The sequence below is a fragment of the Aspergillus japonicus genome, assembly GCF_003184785.1.
Source record: "Aspergillus japonicus CBS 114.51 unplaced genomic scaffold BO86scaffold_9, whole genome shotgun sequence".
In the NCBI taxonomy this organism is placed as follows: domain Eukaryota; kingdom Fungi; phylum Ascomycota; class Eurotiomycetes; order Eurotiales; family Aspergillaceae; genus Aspergillus; species Aspergillus japonicus.
In genome coordinates this window covers 715,402-732,104 of record NW_020291646.1, presented here as the reverse complement: position 1 = coordinate 732,104, position 16,703 = coordinate 715,402, and the positions used below count along the sequence as shown (strand labels likewise).

Here is a 16,703-nt window from a genome sequence, read left to right as displayed (position 1 = left end):
GGTGCAGGCAGCAGAATTGATGCGGTTTCCTGGTCCTTCTGGTCGGCTAAACCTTATGTCATCTCCGGGCCCCGGATTTCCAAAGTTTGCATGAGATTATTGACAACATCTAGCTACCAGTCATCGCAGAGAGGTCTATATTCCCATGTTCATTGTTTACACTGAAACATCCCTCATTTCAACCAAAGCCTGAAGAGACGAAAGAGAAGTAAAGGGGAAGAAGGAGAAGAAGTTGAAACTAGATATATGAACGATGAGAGGACAAAGAACTGCTATTCTAGGATTTTTGCTCTTCCTCCAAACTGAGGTATTTGGCCTCAGCGCCCTTGATGCAGGCAATGTTCGCTCCCAGCTTGTTCAGCGTCTCCACGTACTCATCGTACGGGTCTGAGTCGAACACAATGCCTCCTCCCGCCTGCAGGTAAGCCACCCCGTCCTTGACCATCATCGTGCGTAGCGCAATGCAAGTGTCCATCGCACCCGGCACTTCTGCCGCTCCATTCGCACTGGCGATGTTATAGCCGAAGTAGCCCACCGCGCCCGCATACACACCGCGCTTCTCGCCCTCCAGCTCCGCAATCAGCTGCATCGCCCGCACCTTGGGTGCGCCCGACACCGTTCCCGCGGGGAAAATTGACCGGAACGCATCGAAGCGCGTCTTTTCCGGCCGCAAGATACCCGAGACCTGCGACACGAGATGCTGCACGTGCGAGAATCTCTCCACCACCATCAACCGATCAACCTGTGTCGTCGTCGGGTCACATACTCGGTTCACGTCGTTGCGTGCCAGATCCACCAGCATAACGTGCTCCGCGCGGTCCTTCAGACTGCTGCGCAACTCGGTGGCCAACGCCTCGTCTTCTTCCGGCGTCCGGCCGCGCTTTACCGTACCCGCGATCGGGTGTGTGATGATGCGGCCCTTCTCCTCCTTGACCAGCAGCTCCGGACTGGCACCAACCAGCTGGAAGTCTTCACAGTCGATGTAGAAAAGGTATGGGGACGGATTGACGGTGCGCAGGTGTCGGAAGAGGTTGAAGGGGTGGAGGGAGGTGGGGCGGGACAACCGCTGCGAGGGCACGGTCTGGAAGATGTCACCCTTGGAGATGTGCTCCTTCAGGCGAGTAACATGACGCTCGTAGCCTTCGCGCCCGATGTTCGACGTGTATTCCTGATTCTGTAGGATAGGACCCTGGGGTGGAAGTGGGTGGTCGGGGCGCAGTAGAGTCGCAACAATGCGCTGAAGGGCCTCCTGACCCTTGCGGTACTCCGCCTCCAGCTCCGTCTTGCTGCTGGGAATGGGAATGTATGTGATGACCTTGACAACCTGGAAGAAGTGATCGAAAGCGACAATAGTGTCGAAGAGCATGAACAGCGACTCAGGAATACCCAGCACATCCTTCATTGGGCGGGCCGTCTTAGGTTCGAAATACCGCACACAGTCGTAACCAACGTAGCCGATAGCACCTCCGGTCAGAGGAGGAAGAGTCAACCCGGGCACTGTCGCAACACGATATCCGGACAACTCCTCCTCCAGAATCGGCAGCGGGTCACACTCGGGCCCATGGCCAGCACCAGTCTTGATAACTTTGCGGGGATCTGCGCACCCAGGAAAAAAGTAGACGGAGGAATCAGTCACGAGCTCTGAATCTCGAAAGCCGGGGAAAGTGAACTAGCAAGGGTACCGCATACCAGCTCCGACAAAACTGTATCTTCCGATGGTTTCTGTGGTGGCAGCACTCTCGTAGAGAAACGACAATTTCGATCTGGGCCGGTCAGCGCGCCTACTCAGCGGCGGAGGTCGCGGGCGGCAAATGACTCACTTCTCTGCGATCTTCAGATACGCCAGGGTAGGAGTCAAGAGGTCGGCTGAGATAGAGGTAACCAACGGCAAAAGGTTGGGGGCAAACTTGGAGTCTCGGACGGAATCGATGACCTCGCCTGCAGTCTCGAGAGACGGCACAATCGTGATCTGAGTGAGTCAGAAGGAATTAGCATGCAACCACTTTCGTACCAGTTAAGTTGGTGATTTTTGTCGAGCGCAATGCATGTTACATGCTTAGAGACAATGCAAGAACTAGAAAAGCACTTACAGACGGCGCCATCTTTGCGTATGAAGTTGGTGGTGTGCGGGAAAAAGTAACGGAGGAGGGGAAGTGCGGGAGAAGATTGGCAGGGAGGGACAATCAAAAAGAGCCCGAGTCCGGAAGTAAACCGGAGATGGAGGGGGAGGATTTGCTGGCGGGCGGGGCGGGCGGGCGAGCAGAGGCAATGGACCTTAGTATCAAAAAGACTTTTCACAGTGAAAAGAATGGGAGAGTGAGATGAGATGAGAGTGCGAGTGAGAGGGAGAGAGGAAGAAGAATAAGTCACGGCTAGGGAGATGCTGAGGATGAGAAAAGCAAAAGTTCCGTAAAGTGATCCATGATGGATTGCTTGATATGTTCCCGAACTGGCCATCCAGACCGTAAGTATGCCGTTCCTCCCAACCAGGACTAGCGTTACCGGCCTGATAGACGCCGGCATTCATCCCGATTCTTATTCATCATTATCATCCTTATTGACAGCCCGACTGTCAACAATTCCATTGTTCCTCCTGCAATTCGCTTCTACTGAAGTATGGACCATCGGGCTCATTCCCTAACTGTCAATGCGGGATATTAAAATATACTCTTTCTTTTCTCCCTTCCAAGTTCAAGCTTCTCTGCCATCCTGTCGCCCAACCCAAGCTATTCCCCGGTTGCTGTGGGAATCCTCCGCCTGATTAGCTGTTGTTCTTGCTGGAAGCATTATTCCAGTAGTCATCGTCATCATCTGAGGCCGGACGTGAGCTGTTGCTTAAAACCTTCGCCCAACCCTTTTCTTGGGTATCACTGCACGTCAATCTAAAGAAAATCTAAAGAAATAAGGGTACATTTCACCCTTTTTCTCCTGTGCGCACGGGCTTGCAGCACGCTACTTCGAATCCGCCCCCTTGCACCAACCCTCAAATTCTATGCTCATAGGCCTGGCATTTCTGAGAGATTATCGAGAGAAGGGAATAAGTGGCATTACGATAGGATCCATTCATAGAAAACGAGAACACAACAAAGTCTCTAGACCCCTGGAATAGCCCTCCATGGAGCATCAGACGTCTTACTCACAGCCCTCGCCGCCGTCATCGGTAGCGGAGCAAACATGGGACAAGACTCTCACAGACCCCGATTACGCTTCTCATATCCTCGAAAGCGACATGAGTGATGCAGCCTCGTTGCCTGCACGTCTCATCCGAGTGGCTCAAATTCTGTCCGAAAGTAACTCGATTTCTATCTCAGACTCCACCACAATCCATCACTGCCTCCAGGAGATGGAGGCCCTGCTTGATCCGCGTCCGGGATTCTCACATGAACTCGCCCGTTGTCGACCCCGTGCGCATTCGCGACCGCCCAGTCCAGTAGACTCTCCTCGAGATCCACATATAAATTCCAACATAACAATGTCGACAACAGCGAATCATGTCGGCTCTGTCCAGGAGATATCGCACTCTCAGCTGAGCGATCTTCTCAACGAAGTTACAACGATGAAGATGGAGTTCAGCCAGCGCCGCAGAGAGTCGCTTGAAATCCACGGTTTGCTCACCCAGGAGCGCCAGGTGTTGACACAGAGACTGGCAGAGCTAGACGACGAGATACACGAACTGTGAGTGACGCCTCATGACTCTTGTCTGTTGCCTTGCTGTGATTAGCATGCTGATATGCCGATACTAGTCGGAAAGATATCCTCGAAGACTCGGCAGAACGGGAGGCCATGCAAGGAACGATCAATGGCTTAGAAATCTGGGTGGACGACTGGCACAAGCAGCACCTCTTAGCTGTGACGGAGGGGCCCACGATGAAGCATCGGCGAAAGAGTCAACGGCGGTGGACGAAGTGTGCCAAGGAAGAACGGTTCAATGACGACGGAGAAGCACTCCTTGAAGGCATCACAGCATGGATGCGGGGTTGGAAGGACGTCGAGGAGGGCTTTCACGTTCGACAGAAGGATCGCGACCTGAGAAGGGAACAAAGAAGGGAGCAGATGCAAAGACAGAGGGACCATTCCCAAACAAGTCTGGATTGATGAGACTAGGGATCGCTGCTTTAGAGGAAATGGACATTATTGGTGATACCAAGCACCGATGATGCTGCCCAGAGCCGAGATGCCAGAGGTTTCTGAAGAGGTGTTACCCCACTAAATTGGAGATGAGGCGGCGCGCACTTGCGCCCAATCAGTCGACCAAAAACAATTGGTACAGTGCGTAAAAAGAAGAGAGTGAAATGAAGTCACAAGAGCCACCGTAATCAACCCGTGAAGTCGCCAACCGCCGCTTTTGCTGCCTGAGTCCAACCTGCGCCGTTTAAGAGTGATCTAACCCAAGTATTTATCGAAGCAAGAACTATAATTATGGTAGTATAGCTGTAAAGGTGTATTCTGTAGACGTGATGTGTGCTCTCCGGGATTGCGCTTCGATAACATGGTACATCGGGGCCTGCCGAAAACCTTGAGCGCAAAGACGAGATCTGTTTTTGAGGCAAAACGCCATGATGCTGCAGCTGGCTTGTAGTCCCGGTTTGCCTTCATCGCCGCTTAATGAAGTGACGTACAGTATATGCATCGAATAGTCATCGATCATAATCTCCAAATAGTGTCGCAAGAACCTGAGCGATGGTGACATTGTCATCGATTTGAAGAACTCAGCGCTGCAGATTGACGATGGCCAACTATTTGATCATAGTTAGTATGCTGAATTCTTTAGGGTCGAAATTACCATACCTGGTTACCAAATCCAAACGCAAGTTTCTTGCCATCAGTATCCCACGCCAGAGACCGATCTAAGACCGGTTCTGTAATTCCATTAGGTCCGTTGACGGAGCCCCCCGGTTCATCTTCTGTTTTCCGCTCTTCACGTCCTGGGGCTTTCCATGCAGCCATCGCGGTCCCGCCTCTTTGTGCGTTCCAGATGAGCAGACTATCCTTGCTGGCAGCCGCAAGGGCGTAGCCATCTGGTGAGAAACTAGCAGCCAGAGCGGGCGATGAGGGGCCGAGGGAGAGTTGGTGTATACATTCAAATCGCTTGGAATCCAGATCAATCCGCCAGACTTTCACCGTATCGTCCGTTGAAGACGAGGCCATGAAGACAGTTTGGGTTGCCGCAGACTGTTCACCGTTTGGCTTCATTTCAATTGCAGTGATCTCGCCTTCGTGAGCATTGTCGAGGTGTATATCGTGAGTCGGAACCCAGAGGGCAGCATTGGCGGAGGTTGCGGCAACAGCCACGGGTGAGGGGCCAACACTAGCACAACGGATAAAAGCCCAAAGCCTCTCTGCATTGCTCGATCTGAAAGTCTTTGAGATGTGAACGCTCGAATCCACATCACACTGATAGACAGTGCCAGGACCACAAGCATAGACTTGGCTGCATCCCAGCCAGCACAGATCGAGTACAGTCCCGTCAATGACCTGCGGGGAGGGGAATTCATCCGGACGTACGGAATCGTCCCACAGAGCAAGCTCGGAAATTCGACTATCGGAAGCAACCACAACCAATTTCGAGCCATTTTCCACCCAGTGCAAGCCGGTGATCATCCGCGGAACCTCTGGGAGCAGGTCCACGGCGTGTCCAAAGACGTCATACATCGTGATCGAGCCTCTCATATCGTTGTATGTCGCCACGGCTAACTTGTGTCCGTTGGGCTCCCAGGAGACTGCTGAGACACATGTACGGTCTCCATTGTTCTCGACAAGCTTTTCTTGCACAGGAGGCGCGGTTGACGACAATCTCCATAGACTACAGAATGTATCACCAGCGGCGACGACAACGGTGGGGTCATTGGGACGCCACAGTGCTCTCGTCACGTGATCATCACCAGCCACCTCCAGGAGGGCGGTGTCGGGTGCCAGGTCGGCCGCCTTGGCGGGGGTGATCTGTACGCCAACGCTGTGGCCGGTTGTCAGGGTAAAGGTTGGCGGTGGTGGTGCGGGTGGTTCCTGGTGGTCCTGCGATTCCGGTCGGATGCCCATGCTCACGTCGCCATCCCCATCCACGGCCATCTCGGCTGTTGATGGCGACTCTTCAGCTGCCACTGCGGCTTTAACCTCTGAATGTGTGACCCCATTGGAATCTACTTCCATCGGCACCTCATCTCCGTTAGTTTCTGAGCGGTCGCTTTTGCGAGCTTTCTTGACATTTGGGACGGGCTGGGGGGCGGCAGCCTCGGCCGTCAAATGACCGTTGGTCGTCACGCCGCCGCCGCCGCCGCCGTCGCCGCCCTCGCGCGCAACTTTGCTTGCGGGCGAGACAGGCGCCTGGTCTGTGCCGACTGCTGCCTCCTCCGGGCCATTTTGCACCTTTGACGTCTCCGGCTCCAAGGGAGCTGGTCCGAAGAAATAAGTCGATGGTGAAAAAGATGTCGCATTTCCATCCTATGTTGCAGATTAGACTTTGCGTCACTCTTCGTTTTTCACATCCACGCAAATGACGACCGAGGGTTGGATGGTGAAGATAGATACTTGAGGATAACATGGAAAGAATTGTGTTCATACCCGATCAATAGAATGCTCCAGTTCGTAATACTGTAGGCCTTTTTGTACTAACGAGACAAGAGCATGGGTTTTGATATATGGGGCAAATGGCAAACTCTGCGGGTCATGATTCCACGCGCGCTGCAATGTGATTGCAGCTTCACCATGTCCTATAAACGAGCGTCAACGGAATCAACAAATGCTTGAACATTTGTCAACCACAAGAAAAAAAAATGAAATTACCTGATTCTTGGAGGTACCTATCATGGAGTCAGTGAAGGTGCACCAGGGCCACAGCCAGTGAGTGCGCTGAGGCAAAACAGGAACGAGGGTATGGGCAGACAACAAGGTTGGCTCCAGAGGAATTTGATACATACCTCCATATTAGGTAATTGACATGATGTGATGTGAGATCAGGGTGTGCCATTGTTACATGTATGACAGCTAGTAAGATGTAAAGTCCGCTAGCATGCCAGAAGTGAAAAGCTTCTCCAACGAGACAGACGAGCAACGGCGCGAGATGGGAAGATGAAGCTTCAGAAGATGTGAGAGTTCCCGGAAGTCGACTGATTAAGCACTGTGGAGCAAATTCTTTCGTGCTAAGAATTCTCGAAGCTGGTAGCTTTGCTGGAGAAGAGGGGAGAACGAGCCGGGAAAGACGCAGCCAAGGCTGTGACAAGGGAGACGACCAGTATGCGAAGGGGGAGGTTAAAGATGCAGGGCCCGGACGCAGGCCGCAAATGTCAAATGAGAAAGGCAGTAAGATGGTCACAAAGAGTGCAAATGACTAGGGAACATTCTACAAGCTCCCACCGACGATATTGTTAGGACGAAAGAGAAGTTTCTCTGACAGCACCAGTACGAAATGGAGGTTGAAAGGGAAATGTGAAGAACGAATAATATCGGGACGGGAGGAAATCGACACCAACGTGTGGCTTGACGATGGGAGACCCGCTAGCGAACTGCAGAGGCCGGAGAAGCAACACCAAGTGTTTGGGAAGAAGAAGAGAGGGGCGGAGGGGGGCGAGGAGGGGGGCGAGGAGGGGGGGGCAAAAGAGAGAGAGAGAGAGAACCAAAGGAGAGAGGGTCCGTGGAGAATTGTAGGAATAGAGAAGAGATACGAAAATAATTGGGGGAGTGGAATAGGATGGCAGCGGGCGATCTCTAAAGGGAGATTTGAGTTGAGTTGACTGATGGAGAAGTTAAGTTAGAGGGAGGCCAGACGGACGGATGAGGAACCACCCTTAGTTTCGGGGCAGTCGCAGCAGCAGTCGCAGCAGCAGCAGCAGGACCAGGTACGGTATGTGGGTAAAGAGAGGGAGAGAGAGGTTCAGCCGGACGCTCGGATGGACGACCCTCAAAACACTCTTTTTCAGATGTGTTTTTTCCAGTTATGTCTCCAGCAAACAGGCAGTCGGCTGGTCGGTCTGTCGGTACGTTCGTCCAGTGCTTCTTAACAGAAGTCTAGTTTCTCAACTTCAGTAATGACTTATCAATAGCCAGAGAATGATTGAATCCGTGACAGTGAACAATTCGACGGACGGACGGTGTTGACTTGGGACAAATTCGGGGGATGGATTGGGGGGGGGCGCGCTTGACTCGTTGTGGCGTCTAGGCCATGGGTAGCGTGCAGTTGACTAAACCCGTCCCATCAAATACCATCAAATTGACGGCCAGCGGATCGACCTGGCCGCTGGGCCGGGTTGGGACTAGTGCAAACGGGGCCAACTCTCTTTTTATCTTCTGGTTGGTTACCTTATTCTGATCAGGTCGACTGCATTTCCATGGAGCATCATTTCCTGAACACATGGTTAAGGTCTACTAGGTAGGCTGGCTGCTGGAAGAATTACCCCTCAAGTCGAGTATTGCTCTTGATCTCTTTGCCATCTATCTGTCTTCGGTTTGTAGACAATGACTACTTCACTGCCTAGAGACTCTCAATGACAATAAATACAATCAAATCATACTCACCCACAGGGGTTGTAGTGAATGGTCGATCTGAATCTTGGTGTGGTCCATCCTTTTGCTGGGCTGGCCGGTCGATCCGCTCGTTGTACAGTACATCATCTTTGGTGCATGCATGCATTGTGGGCTAAATCCCTCCCGCTCCCCGCCGGTGCAAATACATACCTAGTAAATGTAAATGTTGCTCTGTGTTACCTCCTGTCTATAGCCTAGCTTTTGCATGGATATCACTTATGCTTCCCACCTATTGTTAACGAACCATATCAGGATTACTGCAGGGGAAGAATTCGGAGCACATGTCCGATTGTCATCAGGGTCCTGCTAAGTCGGATGGCCCGAACAAAGACAGAGCCCATTGTCACCATGATGTATTCAAACTTCGCCATTATACGGGGGACATCTTAGATAATGACTCGGGCCACCCTGAAAACTTCTTTCCCCTAATTCTAGTATTTACTCCACAATCTGTGATCAGGCTAGGTATTAGGTACAGACTAAGGACAGTACATAAGATACATACTCCGTAGTCCAAAAGGTCAAAGCACCGGGGATGCCAGGCTGTTTAAGGATGAGACCCCGTTCTGGTAAGGCCATGTAAGGTGACCAATCAGATATATGCGATCCTACTATCCTTGCAGCTTGTCCCAAAAAGGACTCGTCTCGGGACTCCGCCCGACTGTTCTTCGGGAGGTGCGTGTTTGTTCTCTACTACCTTAACAGCAGCTGAGTTGATTCGGCCTGAATCTCTATCCTTCAACTACTTCCTCAGTCCCTTCTCACAACGTCACATCTCCCAGCTGGGCTCCATCAACCAGCCTGCGGTCTAGCAACCGCAAGAGCTCTTTTCTCAGTCCCTCTTTCATCATGGCTCTCCGAGTGAACATCCCTCCGGCCACCCGAATCTGCCTCATCAGTCTCCTTACCCTCTCCTTGCTGTACAACATTGCCCGATGGCGCCAAATTGACACCACGGGGGGCACACCGACCGTCACCCCCATCGTACCATACCTGACGCTTGTTCCGTCATATCTCCTCTACTACCCGTGGACGCTCGTGACTGCTACATTTGTGGAGCGGAACATCTTCACTGTTCTTCTGAACGCCGCCACCCTCTTTTACGGCGGGAAGTACCTGGAGCGGGCCTGGGGCTCACGCGAGTTTGCCAAGTTCATCCTCACGATCGCAGTGATCCCCAATGTGGTCATCGTCCCTATCTATCTTGTGGGTGCTGCGATGAGCGGCAGCGCCAGCAGCGGGTACGCCCCTTTCACCCATCGCGAATGCACAACATCGTGCGCTTTCCCTGCTGACACCCCGGCTTCCAGCGTCACTCAGATCTGCGGCGGCATCTCGATCCAGGCATCCTTCCTTGTTGCCTTCAAGCAGCTCGTCCCCGAACACACAGTCACCATCTTCCAGGGCTTGGTGAAGATGCGGGTGAAGCACTTCCCCGCCCTCTTCCTCCTCCTGAACACAGTCAGCGGTGTAGTCGTCGGCACCCGGGCCGCCGCGATCCTTTCCTGGCTTGGGCTCGTGACGAGCTGGACCTACCTGCGATTCTTCAAGCGCCAGCCCGACCTGACCGGCACCTCGACCGACGGACTGGGCATCAGGGGTGATGCGAGCGAGACTTTCGCATTCGCATGCCTATTTCCCGACCTCCTCCAGCCGCCCATCGCTTTCATCTCCGATCAGGTCTATGCGCTCTTGGTTGCGGTGAAGGTCTGCACCCCCTTCTCCGAGGAGGCTATCGCATCCGGCAATCAACAGGTCCTGGCCCGCGGCGAAGCCGGTCTTCCCAGCCTTCTTTCCAACCAGCGCGGGGGCCGAGCCATGGCCAAGCGGGAGGAGGCGGAGCGACGACGCGCGCTGGCTCTCAAGGCTTTGGATCAGAGGCTACAGGCTGCGGCTGCGGCGAGAGCGCCCCCATCGACGTTGAATCAGCCAGGCGCCGCCCATAGTCAGACTCCGACCCCAACAGTAGCAGCAGGACAAGCGATGCTGGGTGAAACCAGCTACACTCCGGACCACGCTTGATGTGAAAACATGTTCAGTGCTGCTCCTTTTTTTGTGTTCGTTTGGAGATATCCTCAAAGAATTATCAGTATGCTGTGAAGGGCCAACGAGGGCTGCCAGAGTCCCGTTCTTGACCGGGCTTGGTTGCTCCTTCAAAATGGGTAGCAATTCGCACTTTTCAGGGAAGTCCAGCTGCTTTCTTACTGACTGTATATTTATTCGCATTGTGGATTCTACTGGGCATGTTATGAATGCATCATATGAATGGAGTTAGATACATGCTCGGGTTGGAGGCTATTATCCAGTTTATATGACTCATGACTGCGGTAAATTGTTTCTAGATCTAATATGTCAACAAGACTTTCATACCTTCTTCGCTATACATAGAGAATGCAGCAGAGATCATACGAAACCCAAGTAACACAGCACAAAAAGAACCGTAGAAGTACAAACCCCCCTAGTAGGGATGTAATATTCTCGACACGAACCACATAATCGAACAAGAGTATAGGAAATATGAAACAGGGAAAATGCTAGTATGCTACACGTGACCATGACCAAGTCGTGAACCCCACAAACCAAAATTGTAACCCCATCTTGAAAGCAGCTGGAAAGTTATGACACCCCATGGACAACAAAAGATAAAGATGGGTGGTGTAAGCCACACACACACACACAAAAGACAAAAGGAGGAGGTGGAGAGACGAAAGCGCAAAAGGGAAGAGAGACAAAAAGAGAGAGGAAAAAAAACAACTTCTGGTTTAGAGCTGCTTCAACCGCTCCACCTGTTCTCTGGCCTCCTGCAGCATGCGCTCCTGGTCCTTCTTCGCCTGCCGCATGGCCGCTATCCGAACCCGATCGGCCTTGGACTTGGCGGCCATCTGGTCCAGCTTGCGCAGCTCGGCCGTCTCCGCAGCCGTCGCGGGGATCTCCGTGGCGCCGGTCATGTTCTTGACCTTGTTCCAGATCTCGGTGTAGGGGAGGTTGCGGACGTCGAGGACGGCGACCTGCTCGTGGGCGGCGGGCGCCGGGGCGTGGGCATCCTTGAGGTCTTCGGCGGCGAGCGAGGCGGCGATCGGGCTGGTCTGCTGGGCGAAGTAGACGCTCAGGGCGGCGGGCCCGTCCTGGTCCTCCGTCTGGCGGACGGTCATCGGGATGCCCGGGTTGTGGTACTTGAGCCGCGGGAGGCAGTTGCGCCAGAAATGCCGCGCGCCCTGGTGGCCGCCGTAGATCTTGCGGGCGTAGGTCAGGTGCAGCCGGGTGATCGCGGGGAATTCCTGAGTCGCCGAGGGGGCCGCGGGGAAGACGGCGGCGCCGGTTCCAACGCGGACGTTGAGAAGCTGGTGGGATTTGCAGATGTCAGTCTCGAGGGGCTTCGTGAAGTTCAAGAGTTGCTCTCCGTCGGTGTCGGGTCTCATGGAGATGGTAGTCGTGGTGATTGTTGTATGGAGGCTCGACGAGACAACGGGGTTTGCGGGATGTGTCTGGGTCTGTATCAAGGAGGCCTTACCTTCTGCAGGAGTGAAAATAGTCCAAGTCAGTCTTCCGGGGTTGTATCGACAAGGGGGATGGATGATGGCTAACTTACAGTTTTCAGCTTCCGCATCCGCTTGAAAACGTTGACCATTGTGATGGAAGTGGCTCGCACGCTCTTTGTATACTATGCTGTAGTGATACAGAAATGGATTCCAGCGCAGATCCGGCAGCGACTGGTTGCAATTTGTCCGCGGTGGTTCAAGGTGCTTTCGCTGCTGGTTGGAAGCTTCCGCGTGGATTTTTGGGCGGAAAGAAAAGCAGCCGATATCGAATCACGTGATACTATGCGATACGGCCGGGCTTCAGGACTATCGATGTAGCTGTTCGACGTTGCACGCGACAGAGTAGTAAATTCTAGATGGATTTGATCATTCCCATAGTTGGTCTGAATTGGGTGACTAGGGTTAGGCTGGATTTGAACATGAATGAGGTCGTATGTAACCTGCCATCCTCAACGCTAAGCATAGATCCGTCCAATCCTCCCCGGCTCAGCCAGTAGTCAATCTGGGGTGTACAAAACAATACACTCCTTCACCAATCTATTATCCCTGTGAGTCACAAATTGCACCCATAAGCCACCCATCCTAGATAAGACCCCTAGCTCATACTCATTCTACTTAAGAGCCAGACAAAGCCACCTCTCTATCGAATCTCAGTTCCATCTCAAACTGTCAATTGGTTTACAGCGAGTTCGGAGCAGAAAGAGGCAGGCGGTGACTCACGGACCGCCTTTTCCCACATACGGAGGAATTCTTTTCGAACCCCGCGGTGACTCGAGACGATCTATAAGACTCCGCTCTCCATCCTTGCCCCAGGGCTTCTTTTATCTTCATTTCTACGAAAGGAAGACCATCTATCTGGAGCAATGGCAGCCGCTGCTGCATCCGCAGCTGCGCTCGATCAGGGCAACAGCACCAAAAACACTCTGAAGCTGGAAAACGTGCGACTCACTTGCCCCTCTTCCTACCGCAAGAGCCCCTCTTTGTCATGCAACCCGTGCTAACCTCGATTTCACTCACAGACCGAGAAGAGAGACACCCTTATTGCTATCGAGAAGAAATACCAGGCGCAATGGAAGGAGAACAAGGTCTTCGAGGTTGATGCCCCCTCCGACGCTGAGGTGCCTTACGGCAGCATCTCCGCCGCGGAGCTCCGCGAGAAGCACCCCAAGTTCTTCGGAACCATGGCTTATCCCTACATGAACGGTACTCTGCACGCTGGTCACAGTTTTACTGCCAGCAAGGTTGAGTTCATGACTGGTGTGGCCCGTATGGAGGGTAAGCGTGCTCTCTTCCCTCTGGGTTTCCACTGCACCGGTATGCCCATCAAGGCTTGCGCCGACAAGCTCCGTGATGAGGTCCAGAAGTTCGGCCAGAGCTTTGAGAACTACAAGGAGGAGAGTGAGCAGGAGCAGGCTGCCGTCGCCGCCCCGACCCAGGAGGTCAAGGCCGAGCAGGCCGAGAAGTTCTCCGGCAAGAAGAGCAAGGCCGCCGCGAAGACTGTCAAGATGAAGTACCAGTTCCAGATCATGTTGGCCATTGGTATTCCTCTTGAGGAGATCCACAAGTTCGCCGATGCTGCTTACTGGCTTCAGCACTTCCCCCCTCTCGCTATCCGCGATCTCGACAGCATTGGTGCCGGAATTGACTGGCGCAGACAGTTCGTCACCACTGACGCCAACCCCTACTATGACGCCTTTGTCCGCTGGCAGATGAACCGCCTCCACGAGCTCGGAAAGATCCAGTACGGTAGCCGTTACACCATCTACTCCCCCAAGGATGGACAGCCTTGCATGGACCACGACCGAACCGAGGGTGAGGGCATCGGACCTCAGGAATACACCGCCATGAAGCTGAAGGTCAAGGAATGGGCCCCTCAGATTGCTGAGTTGGTCAAGGGTAAGATTGAAGAGGATGCGAGCGTCTACTTCGTCCCTGCTACTCTCCGCCCTGAGACTATGTATGGCCAGACCTGCTGCTTCCTCGGCCCCAAGATCACCTATGGTCTCTACAAGGTGAAGGAGAAGGAGTACTTTGTTGCCACCAAGAGAGCTGCCTGGAACATGGCCTTCCAGGGAACTTTCTTCACCAGCGAGAACTTCCCCAAGTCTCAGGACCAGCTGCCTCTTGTCGTTGAGGCCCCCGGATCGGCTTTTGTCGGAACCCTTGTCAACGCTCCCCTCTCTTTCCACACCGAAGGTGTGCGTATCCTTCCCATGGAAGGTGTCTCGGCCACCAAGGGTACCGGTGTCGTCACCTCTGTGCCCTCTGACAGCCCGGATGACTACGCTACTCTTCTCGATCTTGCTAAGAAGCCTGAGTACTACGGCATCCAGAAGGAGTGGGCTGAGCTCGAAATCTTCCCTCTTATTGAGACCCCCACCTACGGAAACCTCACTGCTCCTGCTCTGGTTAAGCAGCTTAAGATCAACTCTCCTAAGGATGTCAATCAGCTGGCACAGGCTAAGGAACTCGCCTATGGTGAGGCCTTCTACAAGGGTACCATGCTTGTTGGTGAGTTCAAGGGTCAGCCCGTCAGCGCTGTGAAGGACAAGATCCGCAAGGCTCTCTACGACAGCGGCGATGCTTTCCCCTTCGCCGACCCTATGGGCAAGGTCGTCAGCCGCAGTGGAGATGACTGTGTTGTCGCCTATCTCGGCCAATGGTTCCTGAATTACGGTGAGAACGACGCCAAGTGGCAGCAGGACACCCTGGACCACGTCGTCAACACTCTGAACACCTACTCCAACGAGACCAAGAACGGCTTCGAGAAGAACCTCTCCTGGCTCAACCGCTGGGCTTGCGCCAGAACGTACGGTCTGGGTTCGAAGCTGCCCTGGGACCAGCAGTTCCTGGTCGAGAGTTTGAGTGACTCTACGGTCTACATGGCCTACTACACCATCGCGCACCTCCTGCACGGTGACCGCTATGGTAAGACTCTCGGCTCCCTCAACATCAAGGCAGAGCAGATGATCGACGAGGTCTGGGATTACGTCTTCTGCCGCCGTGAGCTCAGCGACGAGCTCATCTCCAAGAGCGGGATCAACAAGGAGGCTCTGCTGCAGCTGCGCAGAGAGTTCGAGTACTGGTACCCCTTGGATGTCCGTGTCTCCGGAAAGGATCTCATTCCCAACCACTTGACCTTCTTCCTGTACATCCACGTTGCCCTCTTCCCTCCCGAGTACTGGCCCAAGGGAGTCCGTGCCAACGGTCACTTGCTCCTGAACGGTGAGAAGATGAGTAAGAGTACCGGTAACTTCTTGACCTTGAAGGATGCCGTCGAGAAGTTCGGTGCCGACGCTACTCGTATCGCCTTCGCCGATGCCGGTGATGGTATCGAGGATGCCAACTTCGAGGAGACCGTTGCGAACAGCAACATTCTCCGTCTTCACACTCTGAAGGACTGGATGGAGGAGACCATCAAGGATGAGACCCTGCGCACCGGCCCTGCCGATTCCTTCTGGGACAAGCTCTTCGACAACGAGCTGAACAGCCTGGTCCGCGAGACCAAGAAGCACTACCAGGAGTAAGCACCCCCTACACTATTCGAACGATTACCCGCGAGTAGCTAACTAACATCATCCAGCACCAACTTCAAGCTCGCCTTGAAGTCCGGTCTGTACGACTTCGTCAGTGCGCGTGACTACTACCGTGAGGCCACCTCGACCTCCGGCGTCGGTCTGCACCGCGACATGGTGGCTCGGTACATCGAGCTCCAGGCTCTGATGATTGCCATCATTGCTCCCCACTGGGCCGAATACGTCTGGCTGGAGATCCTGAAGAAGGTTCGTCTCTCCCAAACACAAACCTCCTCTATCCTCCTTTCTCCCTCAAAAAATAAATTCTAACCTCGCCACCCAGCCCGAAACCATCCACAAGGCGCAATTCCCCAGCGTGCCCGAGGTCTCGCCCGAGCTGTCCGCCGCGCTGGCCTACACGCGCGCGACCTCGTCGAACATCACCTCGGCCGAGGCGGCGTTCGTCAAGAAGCTCTCCAAGGGCAAGCAGGTGACGTTCGACCCGCGCAAGCCCAAGAAGCTGTCCATCTACGCGGCCAAGAAGCACCCGCAGTGGCAGGAGAAGTACATCGACCTGGTGCGCGAGGCCTTCGACGGCCTCGCCATCGACGACAAGGCGCTCAACGCCCGGGTCGGCAAGCTCGGCGAGATGAAGAAGGCCATGCCCTTCGTCCAGACCCTCAAGCGCCGCCTCGTCGTCAACCGGGAAGCCCCCGAGACCGTCTTCGAGCGCAAGCTGCCCTTCGACGAGTTCGCCGTCCTCCAGGAGATGCGCGGCGCCATCACCCGCGTCACCGGCGCCAAGGCCCTCGAGATCATCGCCGTCGACGAGGGCGGCAAGACCGGGGAGGTGCTGGGGAGTGGCGAGAAGAGGGAGGGCCTCTTCGCTGAGAACGCCGTCCCCGGGCAGCCTTCTTTCCACTTCGCTAACATTGAGTAAATTCAACGAAGATTCTCTTAGATGTGGGTTGGTTGCATGAAGGAAGGAAAATGGGGTCCGTCCGTCCCATCCTGCCTCTAGACCGGTTAGACAGACGGTTGGAGGGATTGATATCTTGGAACAGAAGCAATTATGGCATGTGAAAAGAAGAATTATACAGTTGATGATTTTACGTCTACAAAAGTTCCCTGG

The 16,703-nt window shown here is 54.0% G+C and overlaps 7 protein-coding genes across 7 annotated transcripts; 4 read left to right on the top strand and 3 right to left on the bottom strand.

Moving 5' to 3' along the window:
- Positions 1 to 116: 116 nt before the first annotated feature.
- trpE (anthranilate synthase TRP2) lies at positions 117 to 2,377 on the bottom strand. The gene is made up of 4 exons (XM_025671504.1): positions 2,091 to 2,377; positions 1,821 to 1,969; positions 1,690 to 1,763; positions 117 to 1,596 (listed from the first exon to the last, which is right to left on the bottom strand). Exons 1-4 carry the CDS (start codon positions 2,100 to 2,102, stop codon positions 278 to 280), a joined length of 1,554 nt encoding a protein of 517 aa, XP_025530384.1. The 5' UTR covers positions 2,103 to 2,377; the 3' UTR covers positions 117 to 277.
- A 762-nt stretch (positions 2,378 to 3,139) lies between these two features.
- Positions 3,140 to 4,053, top strand: BO86DRAFT_287413 (uncharacterized protein; the record flags this gene model as incomplete). The annotated part of the gene is made up of 2 exons (XM_025667365.1): positions 3,140 to 3,675; positions 3,744 to 4,053. Coding segments are annotated over 2 exons (846 nt in total), but the record flags the coding sequence as incomplete, so codon positions are not given.
- Positions 4,054 to 4,391: 338 nt separating this feature from the next.
- On the bottom strand, positions 4,392 to 7,150 carry BO86DRAFT_244455 (WD40 repeat domain-containing protein). The gene is made up of 5 exons (XM_025667114.1): positions 6,915 to 7,150; positions 6,781 to 6,797; positions 6,559 to 6,707; positions 4,789 to 6,438; positions 4,392 to 4,736 (listed from the first exon to the last, which is right to left on the bottom strand). Exons 1-5 carry the CDS (start codon positions 6,962 to 6,964, stop codon positions 4,710 to 4,712), a joined length of 1,893 nt encoding a protein of 630 aa, XP_025530382.1. The 5' UTR covers positions 6,965 to 7,150; the 3' UTR covers positions 4,392 to 4,709.
- A 602-nt stretch (positions 7,151 to 7,752) lies between these two features.
- Positions 7,753 to 8,085, top strand: BO86DRAFT_244445 (uncharacterized protein). The gene has a single exon (XM_025667113.1). It carries the CDS (start codon positions 7,840 to 7,842, stop codon positions 8,020 to 8,022), a length of 183 nt encoding a protein of 60 aa, XP_025530381.1. The 5' UTR covers positions 7,753 to 7,839; the 3' UTR covers positions 8,023 to 8,085.
- Positions 8,086 to 9,198: 1,113 nt separating this feature from the next.
- Positions 9,199 to 10,914, top strand: BO86DRAFT_387107 (rhomboid family protein). The gene is made up of 2 exons (XM_025671503.1): positions 9,199 to 9,758; positions 9,828 to 10,914. Exons 1-2 carry the CDS (start codon positions 9,367 to 9,369, stop codon positions 10,537 to 10,539), a joined length of 1,104 nt encoding a protein of 367 aa, XP_025530380.1. The 5' UTR covers positions 9,199 to 9,366; the 3' UTR covers positions 10,540 to 10,914.
- Positions 10,915 to 10,956: 42 nt separating this feature from the next.
- On the bottom strand, positions 10,957 to 12,263 carry BO86DRAFT_387106 (mitochondrial 54S ribosomal protein mL61). The gene is made up of 2 exons (XM_025671502.1): positions 12,107 to 12,263; positions 10,957 to 11,861 (listed from the first exon to the last, which is right to left on the bottom strand). Exons 1-2 carry the CDS (start codon positions 12,143 to 12,145, stop codon positions 11,280 to 11,282), a joined length of 621 nt encoding a protein of 206 aa, XP_025530379.1. The 5' UTR covers positions 12,146 to 12,263; the 3' UTR covers positions 10,957 to 11,279.
- A 567-nt stretch (positions 12,264 to 12,830) lies between these two features.
- BO86DRAFT_357045 (leucine--tRNA ligase CDC60) lies at positions 12,831 to 16,675 on the top strand. The gene is made up of 4 exons (XM_025669691.1): positions 12,831 to 12,994; positions 13,076 to 15,579; positions 15,640 to 15,838; positions 15,915 to 16,675. Exons 1-4 carry the CDS (start codon positions 12,920 to 12,922, stop codon positions 16,509 to 16,511), a joined length of 3,375 nt encoding a protein of 1,124 aa, XP_025530378.1. The 5' UTR covers positions 12,831 to 12,919; the 3' UTR covers positions 16,512 to 16,675.
- The last annotated feature ends 28 nt before the right edge of the window (positions 16,676 to 16,703 follow it).

Excerpts from the sequence above, each read along its gene's own strand:
- BO86DRAFT_387106 (XM_025671502.1), bottom strand. The coding sequence starts at position 12,145 with ATGGTCAACGTTTTCAAGCGGATGCGGAAGCTGAAAACT. Across the intron at positions 11,862-12,106 it reads GGATGCGGAAGCTGAAAACT|CAGCTTCTCAACGTCCGCGT; the intron begins GTAAGTTAGCCA and ends TGCAAATCCCAC.
- BO86DRAFT_244455 (XM_025667114.1), bottom strand. The coding sequence starts at position 6,964 with ATGGCACACCCTGATCTCACATCACATCATGTCAATTACCTAATATGG. Across the intron at positions 6,439-6,558 it reads TGGAGCATTCTATTGATCGG|GATGGAAATGCGACATCTTT; the intron begins GTATGAACACAA and ends TCTGCAACATAG. Across the intron at positions 4,737-4,788 it reads CGTTTGGATTTGGTAACCAG|TTGGCCATCGTCAATCTGCA; the intron begins GTATGGTAATTT and ends ATGATCAAATAG.
- BO86DRAFT_387107 (XM_025671503.1), top strand. The coding sequence starts at position 9,367 with ATGGCTCTCCGAGTGAACATCCCTCCGGCCACCCGAATCTGCCTCATC. Across the intron at positions 9,759-9,827 it reads AGCGGCAGCGCCAGCAGCGG|CGTCACTCAGATCTGCGGCG; the intron begins GTACGCCCCTTT and ends CCCGGCTTCCAG.
- trpE (XM_025671504.1), bottom strand. Across the intron at positions 1,764-1,820 it reads TATCTGAAGATCGCAGAGAA|ATCGAAATTGTCGTTTCTCT; the intron begins GTGAGTCATTTG and ends TGACCGGCCCAG. Across the intron at positions 1,597-1,689 it reads ATACAGTTTTGTCGGAGCTG|ATCCCCGCAAAGTTATCAAG; the intron begins GTATGCGGTACC and ends CTGGGTGCGCAG.
- BO86DRAFT_357045 (XM_025669691.1), top strand. The coding sequence starts at position 12,920 with ATGGCAGCCGCTGCTGCATCCGCAGCTGCGCTCGATCAGGGCAACAGC. Across the intron at positions 12,995-13,075 it reads ACACTCTGAAGCTGGAAAAC|ACCGAGAAGAGAGACACCCT; the intron begins GTGCGACTCACT and ends TTTCACTCACAG. Across the intron at positions 15,580-15,639 it reads ACCAAGAAGCACTACCAGGA|CACCAACTTCAAGCTCGCCT; the intron begins GTAAGCACCCCC and ends AACATCATCCAG.
- BO86DRAFT_244445 (XM_025667113.1), top strand. The coding sequence starts at position 7,840 with ATGTGGGTAAAGAGAGGGAGAGAGAGGTTCAGCCGGACGCTCGGATGG.